This window comes from Mastacembelus armatus, chromosome 4, assembly GCF_900324485.2.
Source record: "Mastacembelus armatus chromosome 4, fMasArm1.2, whole genome shotgun sequence".
Classification (NCBI taxonomy): Eukaryota; Metazoa; Chordata; class Actinopteri; order Synbranchiformes; family Mastacembelidae; genus Mastacembelus; species Mastacembelus armatus.
In genome coordinates this window covers 23,615,192-23,638,994 of record NC_046636.1, presented here as the reverse complement: position 1 = coordinate 23,638,994, position 23,803 = coordinate 23,615,192, and the positions used below count along the sequence as shown (strand labels likewise).

General features: G+C 41.0%; 2 protein-coding genes across 3 annotated transcripts; both read left to right on the top strand.

Annotated features, from left to right (window-relative positions):
- The first annotated feature begins 804 nt into the window (after window positions 1-804).
- On the top strand, window positions 805-10,996 carry pias4a (protein inhibitor of activated STAT, 4a). 2 transcript variants are annotated; one of them, XM_026305189.1, is made up of 11 exons: window positions 805-850; window positions 3,397-3,778; window positions 3,907-3,991; window positions 4,091-4,132; window positions 4,364-4,454; window positions 4,977-5,105; window positions 6,147-6,252; window positions 6,393-6,466; window positions 6,560-6,720; window positions 7,301-7,452; window positions 7,547-10,996. In XM_026305189.1, the coding sequence occupies exons 1-11, from the start codon at window positions 824-826 to the stop codon at window positions 7,819-7,821; spliced, it is 1,524 nt and encodes a 507-aa protein (XP_026160974.1). In that variant the 5' UTR covers window positions 805-823; the 3' UTR covers window positions 7,822-10,996. The 2 variants fall into 2 exon arrangements, with proteins under 2 accessions (XP_026160974.1, XP_026160975.1); XM_026305190.1 differs by lacking the exon at window positions 805-850 and adding an exon at window positions 2,246-2,348.
- A 1,271-nt stretch (window positions 10,997-12,267) lies between these two features.
- map2k2a (mitogen-activated protein kinase kinase 2a) lies at window positions 12,268-20,547 on the top strand. The gene is made up of 11 exons (XM_026305098.2): window positions 12,268-13,055; window positions 13,228-13,438; window positions 14,117-14,263; window positions 14,384-14,461; window positions 14,845-14,896; window positions 16,803-16,927; window positions 17,508-17,721; window positions 17,927-17,991; window positions 18,125-18,186; window positions 18,669-18,714; window positions 18,822-20,547. Exons 1-11 carry the CDS (start codon window positions 12,967-12,969, stop codon window positions 18,930-18,932), a joined length of 1,200 nt encoding a protein of 399 aa, XP_026160883.1. The 5' UTR covers window positions 12,268-12,966; the 3' UTR covers window positions 18,933-20,547.
- Window positions 20,548-23,803: the final 3,256 nt, after the last annotated feature.

The following is a 23,803-nucleotide window of genomic DNA, read 5'->3' as shown; positions in this document are numbered from 1 at the left end:
AAATTATTATCAGATAACCTATTCCATCAAGCAGCAAGGTGGCAAAGCCAGCTGTCCTTCAGAATATCCAGCGTTGTTTTATTGATGTTTCACGGAATAAAACCAGAAACATAACACACCGTGAGACTGCAGTTCCTTCCACAGATTTTAGTTTCCATTAGACTATTCTTTGCCACATATGAAGAGCTTTTGGAAAACCAGGAATGGATCACCACAGACTGTAAATGATCCAGTGCATACTTACTTCAATATTTACATAAGCCGTAACAAAACAAGGTGTTTGTGTTATTCAGGTTATGTATTCAGGTCTGTATTTGACGTGTAATGTATTTAGTTACTCGGTTTAATTCAATTATGAACATACACTAGACAAAGCATTAACGCCACATCTCAGGGTCGGCCGCAAAACATGAAACGGAATATTTTGCTCGGATGGGACTTGAGTAGACCATGCGACCGGATCCACTTGACACCCCAGGCTTTATATCTACGTTAAATTTAAACGGGTTTTAAGACACACTTTTAAAATAACTCAATACTATAAAGCTGAAACATCACGGATAACTAAATACTTTGACATGTTGTGTCATTAGTGGACACTGAGGCCTATTTTGGAAGTGAGACCTGTCTCTTAGTGGTTTTAAAAAGTTGTACTGTAACTTTAAAACACGGTGCTCCCGCCTATTTTGTATGCAGTGCTTCGCGTGCTGGTCAACCTCTCAATCTGATTGGTTCAGACTACCCGTCCATCAAAGCAGGATCCGCGTTTCATTGGTGAAAGACTAGCAGTCGTCTCTGACTCTCGCGGTACTGCTGAACGAAGATGGCGGCCGAGCTGGTGGAGGCGATGGTAAGTAGAGCTAGGGTAGCTTTGCTTTGATGGGTGTCGGGTACAGGAGTGTGGCGTTAAACTCAGCCTGGTCGTCGGGGAGATGGGAGCTCAGTATGTAAATCGTTAAGAGTTTATATTCTTACAAATGTGGCGTCTGACATTCATGACGAAGCGAACTAGCCTGTGCTGCTAACGTAGCTAGCATAGTGTTAACTATGGAAGTGCGTTGGTTCAGCTAGCATCACGCCGGATCAGAAGGAAGACACTGAAAATGAATGATGAGAACATGGAAACATTTCGGAGTGTAGTGCTATTCTGCTCCCTGATGTGTAACTGATTGACAGTTTGACTCACAATAATGTCCGTGTATATAACTATAGCCGGCTAGTGTATGGAGCTTTGCACCTGTCAAAATCTCTAGTTGCCATGATTGAACACCGACAGCTCAGTCTTTAGAGAAGCTAGCCACCGACAGCGCAGGCTGCATTGGTGATGTTTAGGTGAGGTTGTGGAAGCAGCAACCTTACTGACTTTACAGCTCGTTCACCATGAACCCGGTGGACAGCGGCGTTATTGTGCAGATTTAATCTAGACACAAAGCGTTTGTACCCCTGATGTCCGACTCAACAGCGTTAGACAAAGCCAAAGCCGCTCAGGTTTCACTGTAACGTTAACAACAACATTTCATTCATTGCCGTGTACTCTTCGCGTCAATAAAACATAATCATGTATACTGTATTTTTCTCTTGTGCGGCCTGTCCTGAGATAACCTAATAGTTGACCTAACACTAAACTTAGCATTTCTTTGTTTTGACCATGCTTTCCTTTATCAACAAATGACATTTATCAGTAAATCCTCTAGGATTGGTTGATACATATACTGCCCATCATTCAACGGGACAAATTGCATATTGTAAGACGTGAAGTTATACATTTGTGGTGTATTTTAACAAATGGGACTGTGAACAAATTTGAATATACACATAAACATCCTACAAAGTACATTGTTCCTGCCCCTTGAAGACTGGAATTATATGTTGGAACTATTGCTGTAAATCCTCACACTAAACACAGTCAAAGATGTTCATCTTTGCTTTTCAGACTTATACTATACTGATGGGCTTAGTTGTAGGTAGTTGTTGCTGTCTGTGGAGTTCATAACCATGGCGTTTGTCATGTTGTCATTTGAAGTGCTGTTATAGATTCCAACTACAGAAGTCAGTTTTAGCAGGAGTCAAACTGTTTGAGTCACTGCTATGCCATGTTAAAAGTTGCATAAAAGTTATTTGTAAATACGTGTGCAGGACCAGTCATAGGCACATTTTGTAAGTCTGCATTGGCAAGAACTCTCCAAAGGAATTAAATTATTTGTTTCATTTTTGAAGCATGAGTACATTTATTAACTCTTATTTTCACTGGAAACAGATCGTGAAATGCAATGCAGTGTATTTTGCAGCTTGGCACACAAGGTAGACAGTGACTGATACAATGGGAATCCAACTAAATACACTACCAGGTAGGAGTCTGGAGACACGTTCGCAGTGAATTAAATAAGAAACTGTGTCCAGACTTTAAATTTAACTGTGCCTTAGAAAAAATAACTTAGAAGAGCAACAAATATTTTAAATTGAGAAGTGTTTGGCAAATTCAGATATAAGTCAGAATTTCAAAACCATTAACATGTACTTTATTAATCAACATTGAGCCATTTATTATTCAATACACCAGTACTGATTTTAAAGAATGCTATAATAACATTTGACTTTATGATGCATATGTTTTTTGTGAAATTTGACATGAATTAATTTATATTTATTATTGAGATCATAGTTATATTATAGGATTGTTTTATATTCAGTTGGTTGTTGTATTGGATTGCATTCACTTGTACAGCTGTACCTAATGAAGTGCTCAGTGACTTCATACAACTTCAACAGGCACTTTTGGACTGGAGGAACATTTTCATATTTCCTGGAACCTTTGGAAGACGTTCCCTTTTTTTATGCCCACACTGCAGGAACTGAGAACTATAATAGGTCTTAGAACCCTGTATGAGGGTACTTTTTTAGCTCCGACCTTAGACTATTTGTCAGTTCAATAGGAACGATGAATGACATATGTTTGCACTATTTATCAGACACTAACTTAAGCCAATGCACCATTTGTAAACGTTAATTTTAGCAGTGTAAACAACAGAATTCACATTGTCAACACAATGGACTGTTGCCAAACAGAGAAAATTCAGAGATCTTAATAAATCAAAGCGAAATGTAAAAATTTTCACAAGCAGCCATCAGCTTAAGTTACTTCAATGTTCCTACTGGTGGTGTGAATGTGAACAGAAAAAAGGCCTTTAAAGTCTGTAGTTATAGGGTCCTTCCCTCAGTGGTGTGTACTACTACACACTAGGCAGTACTACTACTACTGGTAGTGTTAGGATAGAGAAAAGAAGTCAAAAACAAAAAAGCAACCTAGGATATTATATGCACCCAGTTATTCAAGAAATCATGACTACCAGTGTGACTGAACAGCAGCTGTCATATTTTGTCTTTTCCTTCCTCTAGAACATGGTCAAAAGTTTCCGGGTCTCAGACCTGCAGACGCTGTTGGCCTCCATGGGTCGCAGCAAAAGCGGGCTGAAGCAGGACCTGGTGGGGCGTGCACTGAGGCTGGTGCAGACTGAATACAGCCCAGAGCTTCTGAAGAACGTCAGGCAGCTCTACGAGTCACGCTTTCCTAAAACATCTGGCTGGCTTGCAGCACGGCGTCCAGAGAACGTCCCAGTTGCCTACTCACACCTCAGCTCCTCCCCCACTGCCACCTCTCAGGGCACAGACTACCTCAATGGCATTTCCAAACCGATCCCCACACCTGCAGCAGAGGTTAAGCTGGTGCCACTGCCCTTCTACCAAACTTTGGAGACACTGTTGCCACCAACAGAGCTAAGTGAGTGGACACTTTTGATGCTGCTTTGTCCTTGTGTTTAAGCAGTCAGGTTTGGGTAGATGTTACATTCTAAGTTATTCCACCGTATATCTGTTTTAGTTATGAAATTTGTTTATGTGTGTTTACAGTTGCCCAGAACAATGAGAAACTGCAGGACAGTCAGTGCATATTTGAGTTAACACCGAGCCAAGCAGAGCAGATCAGAAATGCAAGGTAAGAAAATTCTAAATTTCCTCCCCCATCTGCTCTTGTGTAGACGAGCTTCATTTACAAATGCATAACACATTTGTTTTACCTTGTAAACTTTTTTAGCGAGCTTCGTCCAGGAATTGCATCAATTCAGGTGGTTCTTAGGTAAGTTCTTCTCAATTGTCATTGAAACTTAATATTTCACGGACCTGTTGTCTGGAATGTGTTGGTTTTGCCAAAAAGTTTCATAACTAGCAATTGAGTTTCACACTTAATCCTCTTTGAAAATAGATCTCATTCTTTTATATGAGCAGTTAGGGTCTAAAATACCCATCACCTGGACAGATACAGATCCAGTCATGCTGATTGGCTCTCTCTGATCACTTTCTGTTGCAGAATCTGTTACACAGACTCCATTGGTGCCCAGGAGGACCAGTATCCTCCCAACATTGCTGTCAAAGTCAACCAGTCTTACTGTCATGTGCCGGTGAGTTGAATCACTTCTCTGAAATAAACCACACCTTCATAAAACAATCACAAATAAAGCCGGGATGTTCATGTCAAAGGCTTTGTCAGTGACTGTAAGCCATCTGTTTATAACTACAGTAAGTGAGTCACTGGTTTGACTGTCAGTGGCAGAGCTACTGACTGGTCATGGCCAAAATATCACCATAATGAGTGGCAGTAAGCTAACTGTGGATATTGGTATAGAGCAAGGAAAACTGCGTTCAGAAGTTTGTTGTTGATAATGTCTCTGGTCTTGCATGGCCATGTTGCGTTTCTACTAATCTGACATCCATGTGCATTTTCATTTTAGTCATTTACACACAAACAATTTTTAGTCTTTCCCCTTGGGAAGATTTGAGCCCACGGTTTAAATAGCAACTGTAAAATTTAAGCATTTATTTAGTCTATCTCATTTCACCACATCACTGCTTGATTTAAAAAAAATAAATAAATATATATTTTCTCAAAGTACTTTAACTTTTGTAAATGTCTCTGCTGACAGGGTTATTACCCCTCTAATAAGCCTGGTGTTGAACCCCGTCGTCCTTGTCGTCCTGTAAACATCACCCCCTGGTTGCACCTCTCCAGTGTCCCCAACAGAGTCACCGTCACCTGGGGAAACTTTGGCAAGGTCAGAGTCTGAGTCTTATATTCTGGCATATCTCAGACATGGTCCCAGCAGGGCAGGTAGAGCAGCCCTGATGCCTTCTCCTCATGAAAGGACAAGAGGAGCACTATGACAAGCTGGGTCATGTATATGTTTTGAGTGTTTCATGGGTCCCACTCAGTTGTACATGGTAACTTCTAAAGTAGGTTCCCAAAGGTCAAGTGCTAAATTATTTCAGCTGGTTTCTATACCATTCACTCCACAGTGCTGGTCTTGTAGCTGCAAGAGGACTAATGAAAATACTGTGGTGCAGTGTGAGAGATGTGAAAGATTTAGTGGTGTCTAGTGTTGAGATTGCCCTCACACCTCACCCCCTCATTGCCAAGTGTAAGGGAGGGTACGGTGGCCGTCACCTTTAAAACAAAACGCAATTATCTAGAGCCTGTTTGGTTTGTCCATTCTGAGCTACTGGAGAAACATGGTGCGCAGCATAACTGCCTCTGAACAGGGAAACTCTCCCTATGTAAATTTAAAGGCTCATTTTAAGATTAAGAAAATGCAATGGTTGGTATTATCCAGTGATTGCACACTAACGACAACATATTTAGGAATACTACATTCAGTTTCTGCCACTAAAAAAATATAACATTGAACCTTTAATGTCTGTAAAGCTGGTTAAGTGTGTACATTGATAATATATGGACAGCATCACAATTTTATACAAATAGTAAAAATAAAATGTGTACATTTCACTTTAGCATTTATTATGCTTGTGGAGAGAAGGGAATGTCATTGCAGTTGATCTATTCTGACATAGGAATAAATCTGTACATAAATCTGTACTGATTTATGTAGATTTATGTACATGTATATTAGGAAGGCTCCAGACAATACATTTTTCATTTAACATAGTTGAGAATGTTGAATCCATGGACAATAATAGACCTTTGTATTTTTCTTTTTTTTTTAAGTGACTTTGAAGTTCAATCGGTGTATATGCTCTCTTGTAGACTGACAGCCATTTTGATATACATGCTCACAACCTGTGAATCTGTGTGCTTTCAGCGGTACTCGGTTGCAGTTTATTTAGTGAGGGTCTTCACTGCAGCCGATCTCTTCAACCAACTCAAAATCTGTTCTGTTGAGAGTGCAGAACGCTGTCGTGAACGCAGTAAGTGTACTCTTGGCTTACCTAGATTTCTTTGTAACTGTGACTTTACTTCCCTTAGCTGACAAACATGACACAAGCAGCACCATATCGCCTGATAGTTAAATTAATATGTAATAATATATGAATCTGTTTATCTGCAGTTCAAGACAAACTACGTTTTGACCCTGAAAGTGAAATTGCAACCACAGGCCTTAGGGTTTCTCTCATCTGTCCAGTGAGTATTTGTAGATGTGGCAAGCCTCATATAGTTTAGTCCTACAGTGAAGTTTAATATCCTTGACGTGCTTTGTGCTCTCCCATTTCCTAGTTGGTAAAGATGCGGCTTGGCGTGCCATGTCGAGTTTTAACTTGTGCCCATCTTCAGTGTTTCGACGCAGTCTTCTTCCTGCAGATGAATGAGAAGAAGCCCACATGGACATGCCCTGTCTGTGACAAGCCTGCTCCCTTTGAGCTGCTCACTATTGATGGGTAGGAGACAGAAGCATCACTTTTTCAAAGCATGCTGTCACTTTTTCACATGCCTACAGAACAGCCATTTTGTAGGAAATTTGGAAAATTTTACACTTGCAACAATTAATGTTGAAGCCATCTTGGAAGTAATTAAAGTTGGACAGTTGTTGGGGGTCCTGGTGATTTCTTGCAAATTCTAAGCAATTCTCAACGCCACTCCCTTAATTTCATAAAGACAAAGTATTGTATTGCAGTTTGGCTTTGAGGTGTATTTGCATTCCTTAAAATTAATCTTGTGTGAAAGTCCCTTTTTTAACTGTTCTTGTTAGGGTTCATGTTCAGCAGTGTAAATACTAGATTCAACAGAACTACTTGATTTATGGAGAAGTGAATAACATCTTGCTTTTAAATGAAAATGCTTCGGATTATGGAAATGTGTTAAGTGTTTGCAAAGTAATTTACAGATGTGGCAAGACATATGATCTGCAGATTATCAAAAGAGAACTGACTAAAAAATTCAGTATATTCAGTCCTCTGTTAATATGAGAGTATGAAGTGTGTTTATTCAGGCAACTCAAACAAGCCATGTGTATTTCAGGCTGTTATCTGAGATTTTGAAGCAGACAAGTGAGGACATTGAGGAGATTGAGTACTTAACCGACGGCTCCTGGCGACCCATCAAAGATGACAAGGAGAGGGACAGGGAACGAGAACGCAGCAACACACCAGAGTACCCTATCGTTGATATATGTAGGTGTCAGACGTTGTAACATTTACTTCTGAATTTGTGAATTAGTTTAGTTAAGAGTTTTTGTTTAAAACAAAATGGCATTTCTGTTTACAGGCATTCCTGAGGCAAATGGTCATTCACCGGCCCACAGCAGCACCAGTCTGACAGGCAAATCTGGAAGCAGTTCTGTGGGGATGGCAGGAGTCACAGGAGGACCTGTTGTGGCACCGGGAGGAGGTGTAGTGGTAGATCTGACTCTTGACTCTTCTTCTGAGGAAGAAGGGGGTGGGGCAGGAGGAGACAGTGAGGACACTGAGGACAGCACTGACAGTCCTGCCCCAAAGAGGGGCCGATACAACTATGATAAGGACTTGGTTACTGCCTACTGACCCGAGAGCTCTGTCCCCTCATAGACTGACACACACAAACAGAGAGGCAGGGGGCTAATAACTTGAGGACAGGGACACGGTAATCCACTAGATGCAACAACCCTCCCTTATGCCCAGACATCAGAGCCTTTTAGCAGCTCTGGTTTACATCCAAACAAAACAAACACACACTCAAACATGCACTGTTAATGGATCTTCAATCTAAAGTGATTAAGATTCCTCTTTGTACTGTACACCACTGGAAGCAACTCTTAACTCTTTTTGGCCAACCATCACCCTGCAGTGAATATCTGTACTGTCCTGCCTCTACTAAGGACAGTGAATGGAGCAAGTACCCCAGCACCATGCCCCCTTGCTCCTCCTTCTCCAGACAGTTCCCCTCTCTACCATCTCACCTCTTTGTATTTGACTTGGAATTACAGGCTCTTTTAGTCATGGGCGTTCAATGTTTGCGTCTCAGAATTTTCTCACATTTGTGATGAACAGGCAAATTGAAAATGGAGGCTCCTCAGTAGTCTTTGGGAAATAAACTAATGTAAAAGAGCATGAATAATTTTGGGGGAGGATAAAACAAGTATCTGGAATGTGATGCAAATTGAAACCTCTCCTGTTGTGTTATTTCTTCGTTTAGAGAATGAATTCAAAGCTTGAAAGGTTTATTTTCAGGAATTTATCCTTTTAATTATGAAAAGGCAAAACACAATACTGGCCTCAAAGTGTGATGCTTTCCATTTTTATTTTGTCCTTAGATAAGAGAACCTACCTCAGTCATAAAAGCTTAGCAGACTGACCGAAGTGTAGCTTCGAAAGAAATGGAGGACAGAAGCAGAAGAGTCTTTCTGAAGCCAATTTTACACTGGAGATTTTGTTTTCCTTCGTTTTTGTTTTGTTTGTTTTAGATTCCATCGTCTCCGCAGCTCTGTTTCCTCTGCAGCAACATCTTTGAGGCTGGGTTAGTTTGTGGATAACCAAGCTGACTGTAGGTGTCTGTGCCAGTCAGTAACATTACTGCAGTTATCTCGCTGTAACAGGATTTATTACGGTTGATATATCAGCATAGCATATGGACACAGGTTCACAAGTTCTTCAAGGTTACTCTACGGCAGCTGTGCCAAAGCAGGTGTATTTTAAGAATTCACTGACAGGAAATGGTTATGGTATTTTGGTGCCTTTTTTGTTAAGTGGTGCAGATTGGAGCCAGTTGTTTAAGAGTAGCCAGCTGGCCCACAGATCAGGCCTCAGTCTGAGAAGTGTTTTATTTCTGATTTCTTTAGATGTTTTTCCTGTTGGGAAAATGGATATAGACGCAGAAAAAAAATCTGATGTAAAGGACAGTTTTGAAACAGGATTCAGATAAGCTGTCATTTGTTCCTCCCCCACACAGACACACACATTTCAGCACCCTTCTCCAAATGTATCATACATTTAATTGCTTCACGTTCTCCTAACAGTTGTTTGTAATAAATCAACATATTATTTGGCTGTAGTCTTGTACAGACTGCACCTATTAGTAGCAGAAAGCAGAACGCCTCTGCTTTGGTTTGGTTGTTGAAGTATAATTGGTCCGGGCTTGTGGCTGTGCTGTTGATAAAACACTTCTTTTCTTTTTCACTGAAAGAACCCAGCCTGGGTTAAAGCAGCATTCAGCGTATTTTGTTGCAGTGGGTTCAACATGTCTGACACGACGAAACTTAATGAAGTGTCAATAGGTGCAATCCCGCCAAGCTTAAAGTCATTGATTGAATTACAGATTGTCCTGTCTGGAACAAGTGGAGCTCCTTTAACCAATGATCACCTTGAGCCTCCTTTCAGTGTAGATAAGGTCATATCTATTTGCTGGAATAGAATTGGACTTTAATTGCTACATGCTGTAGGCTTGCAACTAATATTCCTCTGCATCTGCACTAGTATTGTCGGTATGTAATGGATGCTTGGGCCACATGTGCAGGCATTAAGGTTTTTCTGCAGGAAGGTCATCAGCATTTGCCTGAAGATGCACAAAGGTGTTGCTGTCTTGCTAGAGCTGTTTGCACTTTCTTGTGGCACTTCATCCCATTTTATGGCTTACTTATTTTAAAGCCATCACATATCGAGTATTAATCAGTGATTCCAGTGTGACCAGTTCTCATACATGAGTATCAGAAAATGTGAAACTAAAAATGCAGCAGTCCTGCTCCGCTGTAACACACTTGGAGGGAAGAGTAGTGTCTCAGATGAGTTCTGCATGTTTTTCTCTCTCATCATCCCTTTGTTGTGGTTTGATCAGCCCAGAATCTGGTTTTCTTTCGCCTTGCTCAAATATACAGAGAAATGACATTTACACATTGATCCAGGGCCTCACTGTTGCAAATGCATCCTCTGGTAAGGTTGATGATTAAGTAGGTCAATTCACATCTGGTCTTTCATTTTTCTCCTCCTTTTGACACTTTGACATAGCTTACAAAATCGATGTAATGACACACAAAATTGATTGATGGCACTTTGCCTGTAAAACATCAGTCTGTCCTAGAAAGGATACTCTGCATAAGGCGCTTTGAAGCAAAATATTGTAAAGAACTCTAATATCTGTCTTAAACCAGGCAGTTTGTAAGTAACAGCTATACATATTAAAAACAACATGCTTCATTTGTTGCTAGGTATAGAAGGTAATTTTTCCAACAAATCTAAACTTCTCTCTGCCATATGATTAAAGATCAGAGGTGGTGCAAGTTGCTTCTGTGGATCTGAGCCAGTGTGCAGGTTGGGAGCTGAAGAGAGCTGAGGGTCTGGTCTATTTGTAGTGGCATCTCTTCTTATAATAATGCATAAGGTAGCATGGGCAGAGGCTTACAATCCATGATGTAAATGTTTTGTTTGTTGTGTTTTTTTATATATGTTCATATTAAAAGACAATAAAATTTAAATAATATTTTAATAAGCCTTGAATTGCCTCCAGTTGTTCCTATAGGCGAACTGACATTGAGAAGCATTTGAAGGCAACAGTACCTTGAAGCTGAAGTCACCAAGGACTGGGAGAACTGGTTAAGGTGTGGATTCTTATGTCCTGTTCCAAACGCTCATATTTGGGGACTCATTTGATGCCTGTTGAGGATGAAATTGTAAAATTTAAATTGATCGTATTCTAACAGCTGTTATTGACGTGTGGAATTAATTAAAATCAGTTCTTAAAAACCTGCCTACTATCGTTTTATTTTTAAAAAAATAGACTATGTACTTTAGCCACCAATGAAGAATAGGCAGGGACAAATGTGTTGCATCTTATTTCAAGCACCAGTGTCATGTCATGAATTAAAGAAGTGTCTTATAATGTTTTCTTTTGTGAAATTGAGTCCCTTTTGACCTAAAACTCATTTGTCTAAAATTGTTTTTGGATGTGGGAAAAGGAGAATCAGTCATTATTGTGCTCTTACACTTTTTTCAGCACTTTTGCCTGAATTAGACTCTGGAGTGCTGAGAGATCATGAGTGACAGGCAAGAAAGCTCCCTGGTCGTGGTCGGGATGAGGTTAATGCTCATGTTTTTTTTTGTTGTTTTTTTTAAACTTTAATTTGAAACATAAAACTAAGTGACTTCATTAAGTATTCTGTACTGTTTTATTTTGACTGGAGGAGACACTGAAGCTTTGATTCATTTATTTCTGGTGTGTGTTTAATGTATCTATGTGCCACTTCTGGAGCAATATGGAGAACAGGACTATACAGTATATTATGCGAAATAAAACACGTCTTACCAGCATTGTTTCTGCCTTGTAATAACTTGGCTAACCTTGTGCTCTTCTGAGACATACTGGCCCATTGTAGAGACCTATTCATTTGTTTGTTGTAACATTTGTACATGTTGAATTGTGATGTAAACTGTGTCTCTATTGTTTTGACTTCCATATGACTGATTTAAAAAAATATATATATAACTTACTGTTTAGCAGCATAGTGGATCAGTGGTTAGCCCAGGACCTTTCTGTGTGCAGTCCGCATGTTCTCCCTGTGCTTGTGTGGGTTTTCTCCAGGTACTCTGGTTTCCTCCCACAGTCCAAAAACATGTATGTCAGGTTGATTGGTGACTCTAAATTGCCCATAGGAGTGAGTGTGAGTGTGTGAGGTTGTTTGTCTCTATGTGGCCCTGTGATGGACTGGTGACCTGTCCAGGGTGTACCCCTGTCTTTCACCCAAAGCGAGCTGGGATAGGCTCCAGCAGATCCCTGGGACCCTAGTAATGAATAATCGGGTATAGATAAGGGATGGATGAACTTAATGTTTAATAACAGCAATATCGATATATATTTTTTATTTTTTGTATATTTCCAGTTCCATCATGTCACCACTTGGTGGCACTAATGGTCTTGGCAGCTTGTTTAATAATTAACATCAAACGCATCAGAAAGCAGCAGAGGTAGAATAAGATGTGGCCGATTGTCCTCTTTTCTTCATTAAAAACAGCCAATAGGTGATGTTATAACAAAGTACAGGTGCCCTTCTTCTCCCATGAGGCTTCTTCATTTCTCGTATCAACTTGTCAGACCGTCTCAGTCTCGCGTTATCTGTGAAGGGCTCTCCCTGTGGGTGTCACATAGGTTTGATGCTGCAGCTGCTGCTTCCTGTATTGAAGCACCACCAGTCAGCGCCAAAGCCCAGCTCGCTTCACAGACCCGCACCCCGACGTGAAACACGGAGGAATTTGTTGCTGGGACCCTAGAGGGAGGCCAGTCGGGTCGGTTAGTCGGTGTAGCTGCCGGTAAAGCCGACAAGCGGAGCAGCACTTTAGGAGGAGACAGCAGGGCGCGATTTGTCCTGGGGCTGGTGCTAGCTAGTAGCAGCTAGGTGGCTAATGGCTAGTAGCAGTAGGTAGACAGCTTAGTAGGAGCAAAAACATAGAAATGTGTGTACCCCGTCTGTAAAAGCACCGGGAAACGACTTGGCATTTCAGGGCCACATCGGCATGTTCCGTTTTCACACGATTAGCTAACTGACATGCTGCCTAAAGTATACTAACCGCTAACTTTGCTAACGTTAGCTGGCTAAGGTACTAGCCGTGAAGAGCTGATCCCGTTGCTTTTTCAGCCTGAGCTCCGACAAGGAAAGGGCTAACGTTAGCTCACTGCAGGTTAGTGCATTACTCGAGAGACAGTCGTTTAGGGTAGATACTGAAATGCCTCCTAAAAGAAGACCCGTTCCCCTGAACATAACTCCCATTGGAGAGGGACAGGCCACCTCTAACACCATTGATGCTGCATCTGAGTGAGTAGCACTACTATAAGTTAAAATGGACTGTAGCTGTGTTAGAGTGATTCTCTGTTCAGGTGACTTATCACCCTTTATTTGACATTAGTCTGGTGCACAACCATTTGAATGCAGTGGTGAAATGTTCCTGTCTTATTATGCTTTAATAAATCCTGCTGTCCTCTCATAGAGCCAACCTTGAGGCCTTACAGAAGAAACTTGGCGAGTTGGACCTGGATGAACAGCAGAGGAAACGACTGGAAGCCTTTCTCACCCAGAAAGCTCAGGTTGGAGAGCTGAAGGATGAGGATTTCGATCCCATATGTGAGTTGGGTGCTGGAAATGGAGGAGTGGTCAACAAGGTTCGCCACAAACCCTCTGGGTTGGTCATGGCTCGAAAGGTAAAAATAACATTGATTGTTTTTTATGTGAACTTTGGTGGTTGGAGGTATCTGGATACGAACATATTCCAGATGTGTTTTAAGGTTTTTAAGTTTCAAAAATGTGTCATTGGCTTGTTTGTTGCACCCACGTATGTATCGAGCCTCACTGACTCCATAAACACTAGTGTTTGCCAATAATAAATAAATATAACATTTGGTAGGGCTATGCCCTGTGATATTTCCTATCACCCGCACTTGGTTAGAAGACCAATATGTGAATATTGATCCATATTGAATATTGGTCCAGTATGTCTTCATTATGGACTGATGGTGGCAACATACAGTTTGCAGAGGATAGACTCTTGACATATGACCTTCACATGATTCCAAGAAGAAAGATAAGTAATAAGACAAATAAGGGTCAAAAAATTCAACCAATATTAACTTATTGCATATAAGGCTTTGGCAGTCTATGTGTTCCGTAAGTAACAAGAAATTGCAATATGACAGCAAAAATATATTTGAGGCAATGTACAAATGTACTTTTTCACCGATATTTGTGCAAATTATCAACACTTTGAAATTAATCAGAAATATGAGAACTTGTTTGTTGTTGCTATTTTACCAAAGATGTCAAAATGTTGCATGTGTTTTGGTCAGAGCAGTCGTCAATGGTTTCATCCTTTCTTTCCCTAGTTGATCCACTTGGAAATCAAGCCTGCCATCAGAAACCAGATTATCAGAGAGTTGCAGGTGCTGCATGAATGCAATTCCCCCTACATTGTGGGTTTCTATGGGGCCTTTTACAGCGATGGGGAGATCAGCATCTGTATGGAGCACATGGTGAGAGTTTTGTATTAGGGCCTTCTACCAAGTACACTAGTATGGTTGGGTAACTGATTTTTTTTTTTTTTTTTCTTCAAATGGTATGTCTGATTTTAATTATGCAACTTGTCTCTACAGGATGGTGGATCCTTGGACCAAGTCCTGAAGGAAGCCAGAAGAATCCCAGAAGAAATTCTGGGAAAAGTTAGCATAGCCGTATGTATTTTATTCATACTATTACCTCTGTTTGAATGTAGCAGTGGTATAAAGATTTGTAGCTTGTGACTGTACATGTTTTCGTAGATGGTCTGCACATTCATTGTGGGTGTGTGTATCTTGTGGTGTTAGTTGTGTGTTGCTCAGTCACGCATGAGTCACAAACAGAGCCTACTATTTTGCTTAACTTTAGCTTTTGCATCTTGCACTTCTAAACAACCAAATAAACAAGGGAAATAATCAATTAGCAAAATGATGTGTGTTTTTATTAATATATACAGAGGAAAATTAAGTTTTTTATGTAAGTGTTTAGATGATGATGTCTGAGATTTGGTCTGCTTTATTGTTGTGTGTAATGTTAAATGTTTTTCTATTGTTTGCAGGTATTGAGGGGATTGGCCTACCTACGAGAGAAGCACCAGATCATGCACAGAGGTAAGGGTGTTCTCTACTTGCCACAAGTTAGCTTTTATCTCGGTCGTGTATTTAATGCAGCAGTTACCACATAATATCTTTTGCGGCTGTTCATTGGCCTAATACCTGTGAATTGCTTTCAGAATAAGGGCAAGAACAAACTAAACCAGGAGTGTTTTGGCTACAGGTATCCCTTGACCTAAATGACTAAAAGTTTTCTTAGACATGTTTCAAATTTTATGTTATGACATGCTGAGAAATGTACTACAGGTACCGTCTTATAGTGTAGAAAACGTGTATCTAATGCAAAAAATAGATCTGGTGGCACATATTCTGTCTTGGCCAATTAAATTTCCAAACTATGGCTATCCAAAATGTAATGAGCATATGGACTCTTAAAAACCAGTAAAATACAGTGTTAAGGCACATCATCATGTTTCTTGTAGCTTATTCTTTATATATATGTATTTTATTTGACAAACAGTATTTTGGTCACAATCCAGTTTAAGAAAGAGATACAAATATGAAATATGTCTATCCTGTTATTTCTCTGCAAATGGATTTGATATATAGAAATACCATCTTGAAACATTTTTTCTTATTGTGGGTAATATAATGATTTCCATCTCTTCAGTATTACTGGTGGCTACAATTCACTGACGATGAAAACAGCAGAAATTCAAACCATACAACTGTTGTTCTAAACTTAAGATTAGAACCAATGCAGGATTATTCTTGAGTTTCCATGATATTATCCTTGGGTTCAAGCACACTAACAAAAAGCATTTAGCTGTGATTGTTATATCTAAATGTTGATTAACTTTTTATATTGGTGAAACCACTTTATATGCAGCACATTAACAGGACCAGCTCCAGTTGTCCTTATTTTTTCATTTAAATTTGTAGTAATTGTCTTTGTGTTTTGCCCTCCATGTGCACTGCATCAACATCTGAAGAGAGTTGGCATGCTCACCCCAAGGCAAGCTATTATATGGGAGTAACATGAGATCCTGATCACAGAAATTTGTAGTATGAAATAAAGAGGCCTATTAGAACAATTATCTTTGCATTCATTTAAAATTAAAAGCCAGACCCTGGCAAGGTCTAAGACAGCGATGTTTTCTACAGCAAGTAACCATAGTTGTCTTACTAAGAAAATAATGGTGTCGGACCTGCACAGTGCAGCACAGTGAAGTCTCAGTGCTCCAGGGTTGGTGGTACTCTAGGACAGAGATGTCTGTGAGCACAGCTGGTAATTACAGCCTCTCAGATGTGATTATACAGCAGCCGCGCCCAGTTGACCCCTCCCTTCATGTCTCCCTCCATCCTTCTCCCACTCTTTCATGCCACCTCTACCTCAGTCACTCCTCACATATCCTTGGTCTGTGGGAGGGGGGTCACACACCACAGAGGACAGATTGCAGGACTGAGTCTTACCCCATTATTTTGCAGGTTGTTTTTCAGTGATGAGCGGGAACTGTGGAGGACTGGGCTTGTATATAACAGCAGCTCAGTGAGAGATGTAGCTATTTTCTCCCTTGCTCACTGAACACAGAAGCTAAAGGATGGGGGCTGCCGAACATGTAACCCACAGCCCCCAAGCCACACTGTCATCCTGGTCAATACATTTATTTTTAAATAATTCTGTGGTTCAATAAAGATTGTCTTAATCTTCAAAAGATACGTTTTATCTATCAAAATCCTCCTGATATTTAATGTTTTACTGTCCATAGAGGGAATTGCATTTCAGTGTTTCCATGTTAGTGCCCCACTTGAAAAACATGCATACATACTATGCAGAAATTTGTGATAGCCTAATTTGTTAGCAGTGAGGTGTTAAGTGGGCATGACAGGTGAGATACAGCATCAGGAAGAGTCTACAGTTAATTTCTGTGTATATGTTTGTCTGCTTCCCTTTGCCACACAGATGTCAAGCCCTCTAACATCCTGGTCAACTCACGTGGGGAGATCAAGCTGTGCGACTTTGGTGTGAGTGGCCAGCTCATAGATTCCATGGCCAACTCCTTTGTTGGAACACGCTCCTACATGTCGGTGAGTCAGCTCTGTACGCCTGCACCCCCACCCCTTTTTCTTCTGGCCCTAAACCCACTTTCCTTCTCCTCTTTTCGCACATTGCTCTCATTTGCTGGCCCCGCCCTCTGCCTTCTCTTCCTCTGGCCCTCCCTCCCTCCCCTGCCAAGAACCGAGGGCTGTGCCCAGGAAAAGGCTCTTTGGCAAAGAGCTAGACAACTGTGCTTGCTCTTTCTTGTCCTCCTTTCCCCTCACTCTTAGGCACCTGATGGGTACACGGCCAAAAGCTGCTTTTTTGTCTCAGCCTATTCCTATCCCGTACCCACAAAGCACTAGTGCTGTACAGCGTGCACACACACACCTGTCTTTGCCCATATTTCTCTAAACTACAGCAGTCTAAAGTGGTTCTTCACTTCCTGCCAAACCCTCCCACTCTGTGTCCTCTTGGCCTTACCACACCCAAAATCTTCACACCCTCTTCCCCACTCTCCCCACCCTATTATTCTCTCCTCCACTTCCTGTGCCTTCCTTGCCCAGCCTTCTCTCCTGCCTGGGTTCTTGGCTCTACCTGTTTTCTGACGTAGTTTGTGTTTCTCAACAGCCGGAGAGACTGCAGGGCACTCACTACTCTGTTCAGTCTGACGTATGGAGCATGGGTCTGTCCCTGGTGGAGCTGGCGATTGGCCGCTACCCCATACCCCCACCAGACGCCAAAGAGCTGGAGGCCATCTTTGGACGAGCTGTTATGGATGGGGCTGAGGGAGAGCCGCACAACAACATGCAGAGGCCCAGACCACCAGGCAGGCCCGTAAGCGGTATGGAACCTAAAAGCATGCACAAACACAGAGACAGTTATGCAAAACCATAATAAAAACACATACATGCAGAATTATCCAGCCTTAGCTGTGACAGCATTTTTATTATAATTTTATAATAATGGCTTAAAAATTCATGTAAATTAAATTGATAAATTGATTGAAAAAATTGTAATTGTGTTTATGATATACAACTTATTCACAGGACATGGGATGGACAGTAGACCTGCGATGGCTATCTTTGAACTATTGGACTACATTGTGAATGAGGTGTGAGAAATTCTTGGTTGCTCAGTATATTCTGGTAAACATACACACACGTTTCTATGTGTTCGGGTTACATAAACACCACACATAAACGCTTAAATTACTATTATTTTTTAAATATTTGTTTACTTTTCAGCCGCCTCCTAAACTACCACATGGTGTCTTTACCAATGACTTCCAGGACTTTGTAACAAAATGGTGAGTACTGGCAGTGACATGCTTAGACGACGCAACTGCTCTAATGTCACCACATTTAATCTTGTTAAATGCTGTAACAACACCAGAAGATGAAATTTGTTGTTTATGAATGTTGTACAGGAACATTTGATGTTGGCTGGAATGCATACATTTTTGTTTTGCACTAACCTCAACCTCACATCCAGGAACTGTAAATATGCAAATATTGTTTCTAAAGTTTAACTGCTGGACCTATGTCTTCCATCTTACTGAAATATTGATTCTCACTGTATGTGAGGTTTTGCTTTTCTGCATCCCTCCTGTAAGTTGCATATTGAATGAAACTAGTTGTTACTGTCTCTCAGGAAGTGTGCACCTACATAATTCTACAAACTGAAGCTCAAACATACTACATATTTTAAGCGGAATAAGACAGAAGCAATGGGCCTTCCTCTAGTTATTTGTAATGTCCCTAACCTTGTTGGTACCATTTGTGTGTGCAGTTTGATCAAAAACCCAGCGGAGAGGGCAGATCTGAAGATGCTGATGGTAGGGACCTGCATCTTACATTTATCAAGTAGTTTGAGCAGTGGGGTGTTTTTTTTCTTTCTGATGATGGCAGCACAAATAACTTTCCTCTTTTGCTTTTCCTTCAGAGTCACACATTCATTAAACGATCTGAAGTGGAAGAAGTGGACTTTGCCGGCTGGTTATGTAAAACCATGGGGCTCAACCAGCCCAGTACTCCGACCCGCAGCACTGAGTGAACAAGCTCCCAGTGTCCTGACACACTTCTGGGTTTTGCTTGCATATACACACATATACTGTACATACATGTACACAAGCCATCACACACAGGCACTTTTTCATCTTTCTCTTAAATGGCTTTAGCTTCCCCCCAGTTATTTCTTCACCAACAACAGGGCCCCTTGAGTCATTGTACTGTAAGACCACAGCCTCACCATGCCAGTGTCAAGAGTAGCCACACTTTAATTTTGTCATTGCTACACAGGTTGTAGAGTACTGAAGGGCTGCCAGTGTGTCAGCTGTTTTGCATAGATCGACAAACTTCTTTTGTATTGTTGATTATTCTGTGTTAATCTTTTATATTGCAGCAGTTGATGGCTTGTGGAAGAGTATGTTTTAAAAATTCCTGCTGTAGAGATTTGTTTGGCTAAAGTGATAGATTTTGGAGAAATAACCTGCTTGAAGAAATCTAATGTTGAATCTACTCAAAATTGGTTTTATGGCAGGTGAATGCAGCTACTGTGATTTACAGTCCCTTTGTCAAACTCATGCTAAAACATTGTCTGCAGTTACCTCCAATGTAAGCATTTTGTGGGTAGAGAGTGCAGGGCAAATGGATGATCACTTTGAACAGTGTCACAAACCAAAGAGGGTACTCATGGCTACTAAAGGTTTTCAATGCCTGATCAGTTTTTTGTATGCACATTCATGAACAGTATATCAGTGTACTTTGAATGATTTTTATTTATCATTCAGTGACCTACACTTTGTGTTGACATAGTTTCTTCCACATACATACATACATTTTAGTTGACATCCTGTGTCTCACACATGGGAAGGGGCATATGCTGTGGAGGTATGATTTATGCCAGAATGTCACTGACATTGAGAAAATGATCAAAATGTATTCATGGGATGATATCGCATGGTTTATTATCTTTCTAATACTGTATGTGTATTTCCTTTCCCAAGATCATGATGGGGATGATTAACTTGTGTTTTTATCAAAAGCCTGAATCTCTGCAATGTCAATATGAAATTTCACTCACGTTTTCTTTGTTGGTATGTGCTTTCCCCTGAAGTGTATTTGGTTGTTTTCACTGTACTGCTACGTGTGGCGATCCAAGCTTTCTCTCGGGAGACAACCAGCCTACAGGTGTGCTTTCTGAAAAGACTTGGGTTGAAATGCTATTGAAAACCTTTTCCATGTGATTTAACCCGATTAACTGTGGTTGAAGTACAAGTTGACGTTAATTGGCATTTCAGACATTTCAAGTAGTAGAAATGGTTTTACCGTGTAATTTTAACCCAGGTCACTGTTGGTCTCATGGTGGTGTTACTTGTTAGCCTGCTGTCTTGCTAGAGCTCTTGTGTTCTCTCTGCTTATGGCTGCCCTTTCTTACTCTCCCCCAGAATGTGCATTCGTTCCGAGCAAAATGGATGCGTCGTCACTTTTAAGTGTACAAAGCTATATACAAAAATTACAGGAGTACTATTTTCCAGTCTTAATATACAAAATTTTGATTTATGTAAATGACAAGGGAGAAGAGTCATTTTATTATTATAATATAAAAAATGTGTTGGAAATGGTTATAATGTATAAAAAGATTAAAATAAAACTTATTTGTGAATGTACCCTTAGGTATTCATTTGATAGCTTTTGATATCCACCCATGGATGTCTCAGTTCACATTTATCAAAGGGTATACCACTGGTATGCACATTTCAGACAGTGGAATATTTCAGTTAATGTATAATTATGATGCATTGATATGGCTAAAAATTTAGAAAGTCCTCTTACCAAACATGGTGGGTAGTGCTGCAATAAGAAGCACTGCCAAACCAGTGTTCTTAAAGGGGGTTGAAAAACAAATTTTAGAAAATTGAGAAAATATATAACTATTATATAAATAAATATATAACTCTCTCTATATATATATAACTTCAAAGTCAAATGTGGAAGTCTGAATATTTATTTTAGAGGCTATATTTTTGAGTTTGTGGTGCAGGAGCTGTGGGAACTTTGGTTTGTGACCTCATTATGTGTAAATACCTATCTGTGGTTGTAATACCCTGTGTTTTCATTCTTGTTTTGTGGTACCTTTTAACATTCAGACCCAAGTTTCTACACAGAAACCTGGGAAAATCTTAATTATGCCCATCCAGCATCTTATACCATAAACGGGACGTACTTGTTTCTGATTGGTTGACAGGTGTCATTAAAATTGATACGGTCAATGCGCGAGTGCGGTAACTATAGCAACAGCCCTTTTGCTTTATTGTCCAATTTCAGTAACGTTAAGTAAACTGACATTTTGAGAGATGGCTGCAGGTTTTCTAATTTTAATGGTAAGTAAGCTTTTTAAAACTTCTTTCCGTTATTATTTATAAATTATAACTTTTTTTATTGCAGTGTCAGCTCAGTTCATCTCGATATCAACTAACGTTACAATTTGAAGCAATTTGCGACTTGTTACTTTATTACGGTTAATACCGTGAAAACGTTTTTATCGATTTTGGGATCGAAATGAACCTTAAAAAGCGACTTCCTAACAAATCCCATCTAGCCAACTAATAAAGTTTGTATCAGTTAAACTGTTGTAGTTAAACTAGCGGGCCCTAGTTAAGAGTTAATCCTACGGTACAGACACATTTTGCGAGTTAGGCTAAACTATGAACTAACTACTTTGCGATCTGCATCAGCTGATTGTTAACTGTCTCCTGGGCTAGCTTTAATGAAAACCATCGTTGTGACAGCAATGACAAGCACAGATCTGATATGGGGAGTCTGCAGTTGGAGAGGAGCAGTTTATATTGGGCTGAAGGCGATATTGCCATAAAAACGTCTGACATCATCTCAGACTGCCCTGGGTTCACAACTAATTTTAGCTGTGGATATTTAGGATTAAACTGAATAGAAGTAAACTTGTGTAAATATGAATTAATGTGAAAGTCCTGTGAGTCCTGTTGTTTGAAACTCGGGATCCTCTTCACTGAACTTTGCAAATTACAACAAGTTATGATACCAAATGTTTAAATTCTGTAATGCATATGTACTCATTAAGTTTGAAGGCCTTAATCCTTATGTTTTTGCAGAGAAGGTAATGGTGCCCTCTAGTCAGGGCGTGTGCCACTGCCTCTTGTTGCCAAATAGCCCCTCAATTCCCATGCATGGTTATCTGTGCAGTGCCAAACCAGTGTCGGGGCCTGCTAACCCCTGTAGGACCCAGCTCCTGTGAGGCCAGAGCCAAGCAGGCAGCAACATTGTGTAGAGTACATTTTCTCATGTGTGTGCATATATGACTTAAAGTCCAATCAGGCGTGTGCTGGGATGGTCTATGGTGCAACAGAATCATCAAATACATCTTGTGCTCCATCCCACTCCGCGGCACAATGGCTGGCTTGCGCTCACTGAGGGGGTGTGCGGTAGGCGGTTGGAAGTGGCGCAACATCAAGTGCATGAGCTGTAAATTTACACACGGGAACTTGCCATTTTCAAACTGTGGGTAAGACACTTCGACTAATGTAATGTTTTCTCTGATCCCTCACCTGTTGGAGCTTGGCAGGTATTGTGTACAGAGACCAGACCAAGCCAGAGTGTATCAAGGGGGTTGCTGGCAGCCCCTACTGTATGTACTGGAATGTGCCAAGGCTTGCATTTGGGGTGGGACACCATGACCTCAGGCAATAGCATGGGTGGGTGCGACTCGATTCACATAGAAAAGGAAAGTAGTACTGAGAGATGACGCTGGTGCGAAAAGGCTAGAGTTGTAACTCAGTTTAAGCTTATAACACACACCCAGAAAGAGCAACACTGGCATCTACTGTGAAACCACAGAGTGGGTAGGCACGGGTTAATAATTTGTGTAATCTCTGATTGAGTTTATGACTTTAACAACTGCCCAATTTTGAGTGCAAAGAAATTTCCACTTTATTTTTGCTTCACTAAGGGAGGAGGGAGAGGAGACAGAGGGGGAATGCTGTTTCTTTAAAAGAGAGGGAGAGAGAAAGAGTGAGGGAGAGAGAGAGAGAGAGAGAGAAAGGGAGGGACCTCTTTGCCCTCCAGAAACCAGGAAGGGAATTGAGTTGATCTGCTGCTGCTTGGTTAGCGCATACGGGGCTTTAAGCTGCACAACACTGAGAGGGAGAGAGAGCTCCGGAGAGGAGGAGAGGAGAGGGCTGAGCTAACCCACAACAAGCACCACCACGGCCATCGCAGGTGAGCAAAAGGCACCCTGCCATCCTCCTGCTGTCTGCCCTGGGCCTGTCAACCAGAGGGGAGCAGGGCAGAGGAGGAGAGGAGAGAGGGAGGAATGAGGGAGGGGGGCAGAAAGGAGAGCAGGGTGGGGGGGTTGGCCGGAGAGGAGAGGTGGGTCGCAGCAGTAGTCCCTAGTCAAGGTTCCTCTTTTTTTAATCCTCTCAAAGTACTTCCTCTGTATTTCGCTTTACCTCTGGGGAATCTTGAGATAAAGTTTACAGGATGTGTTCAAGGCATTAACTTTTCAGGCAGGTGGAAGCACTTACAGGAGGAGGAGGGGGATGGGGGCTCTCAAGAGAGGGTGGGGGGTACTGAAGCAGAGGACGGTGTAACCAAAAAATAATTCTATTGGATATTATGGTAGACGCAGTAGGTACAACTTTTTGGAACAGTGGCGACTGAAATGCTCAGTGCAGGGCAAGTTGTGTGGTGTATGCGCAGGGCATGTTGTGGTGGCATTACAGTGTGTGGAATTAGAATAAGTCATAATTTAGGTCAAGAGTGTGTCTGTAATGTCACTAGAATGTGAGCCGATGAAACAGTCCACCTTAGATGTCTGGGTATGGCTCTGACACTTAACGCTGAAATGTTTTTTTCATACGAAGCTCGGCCCTGTTTGATGGCTGGTCTGTA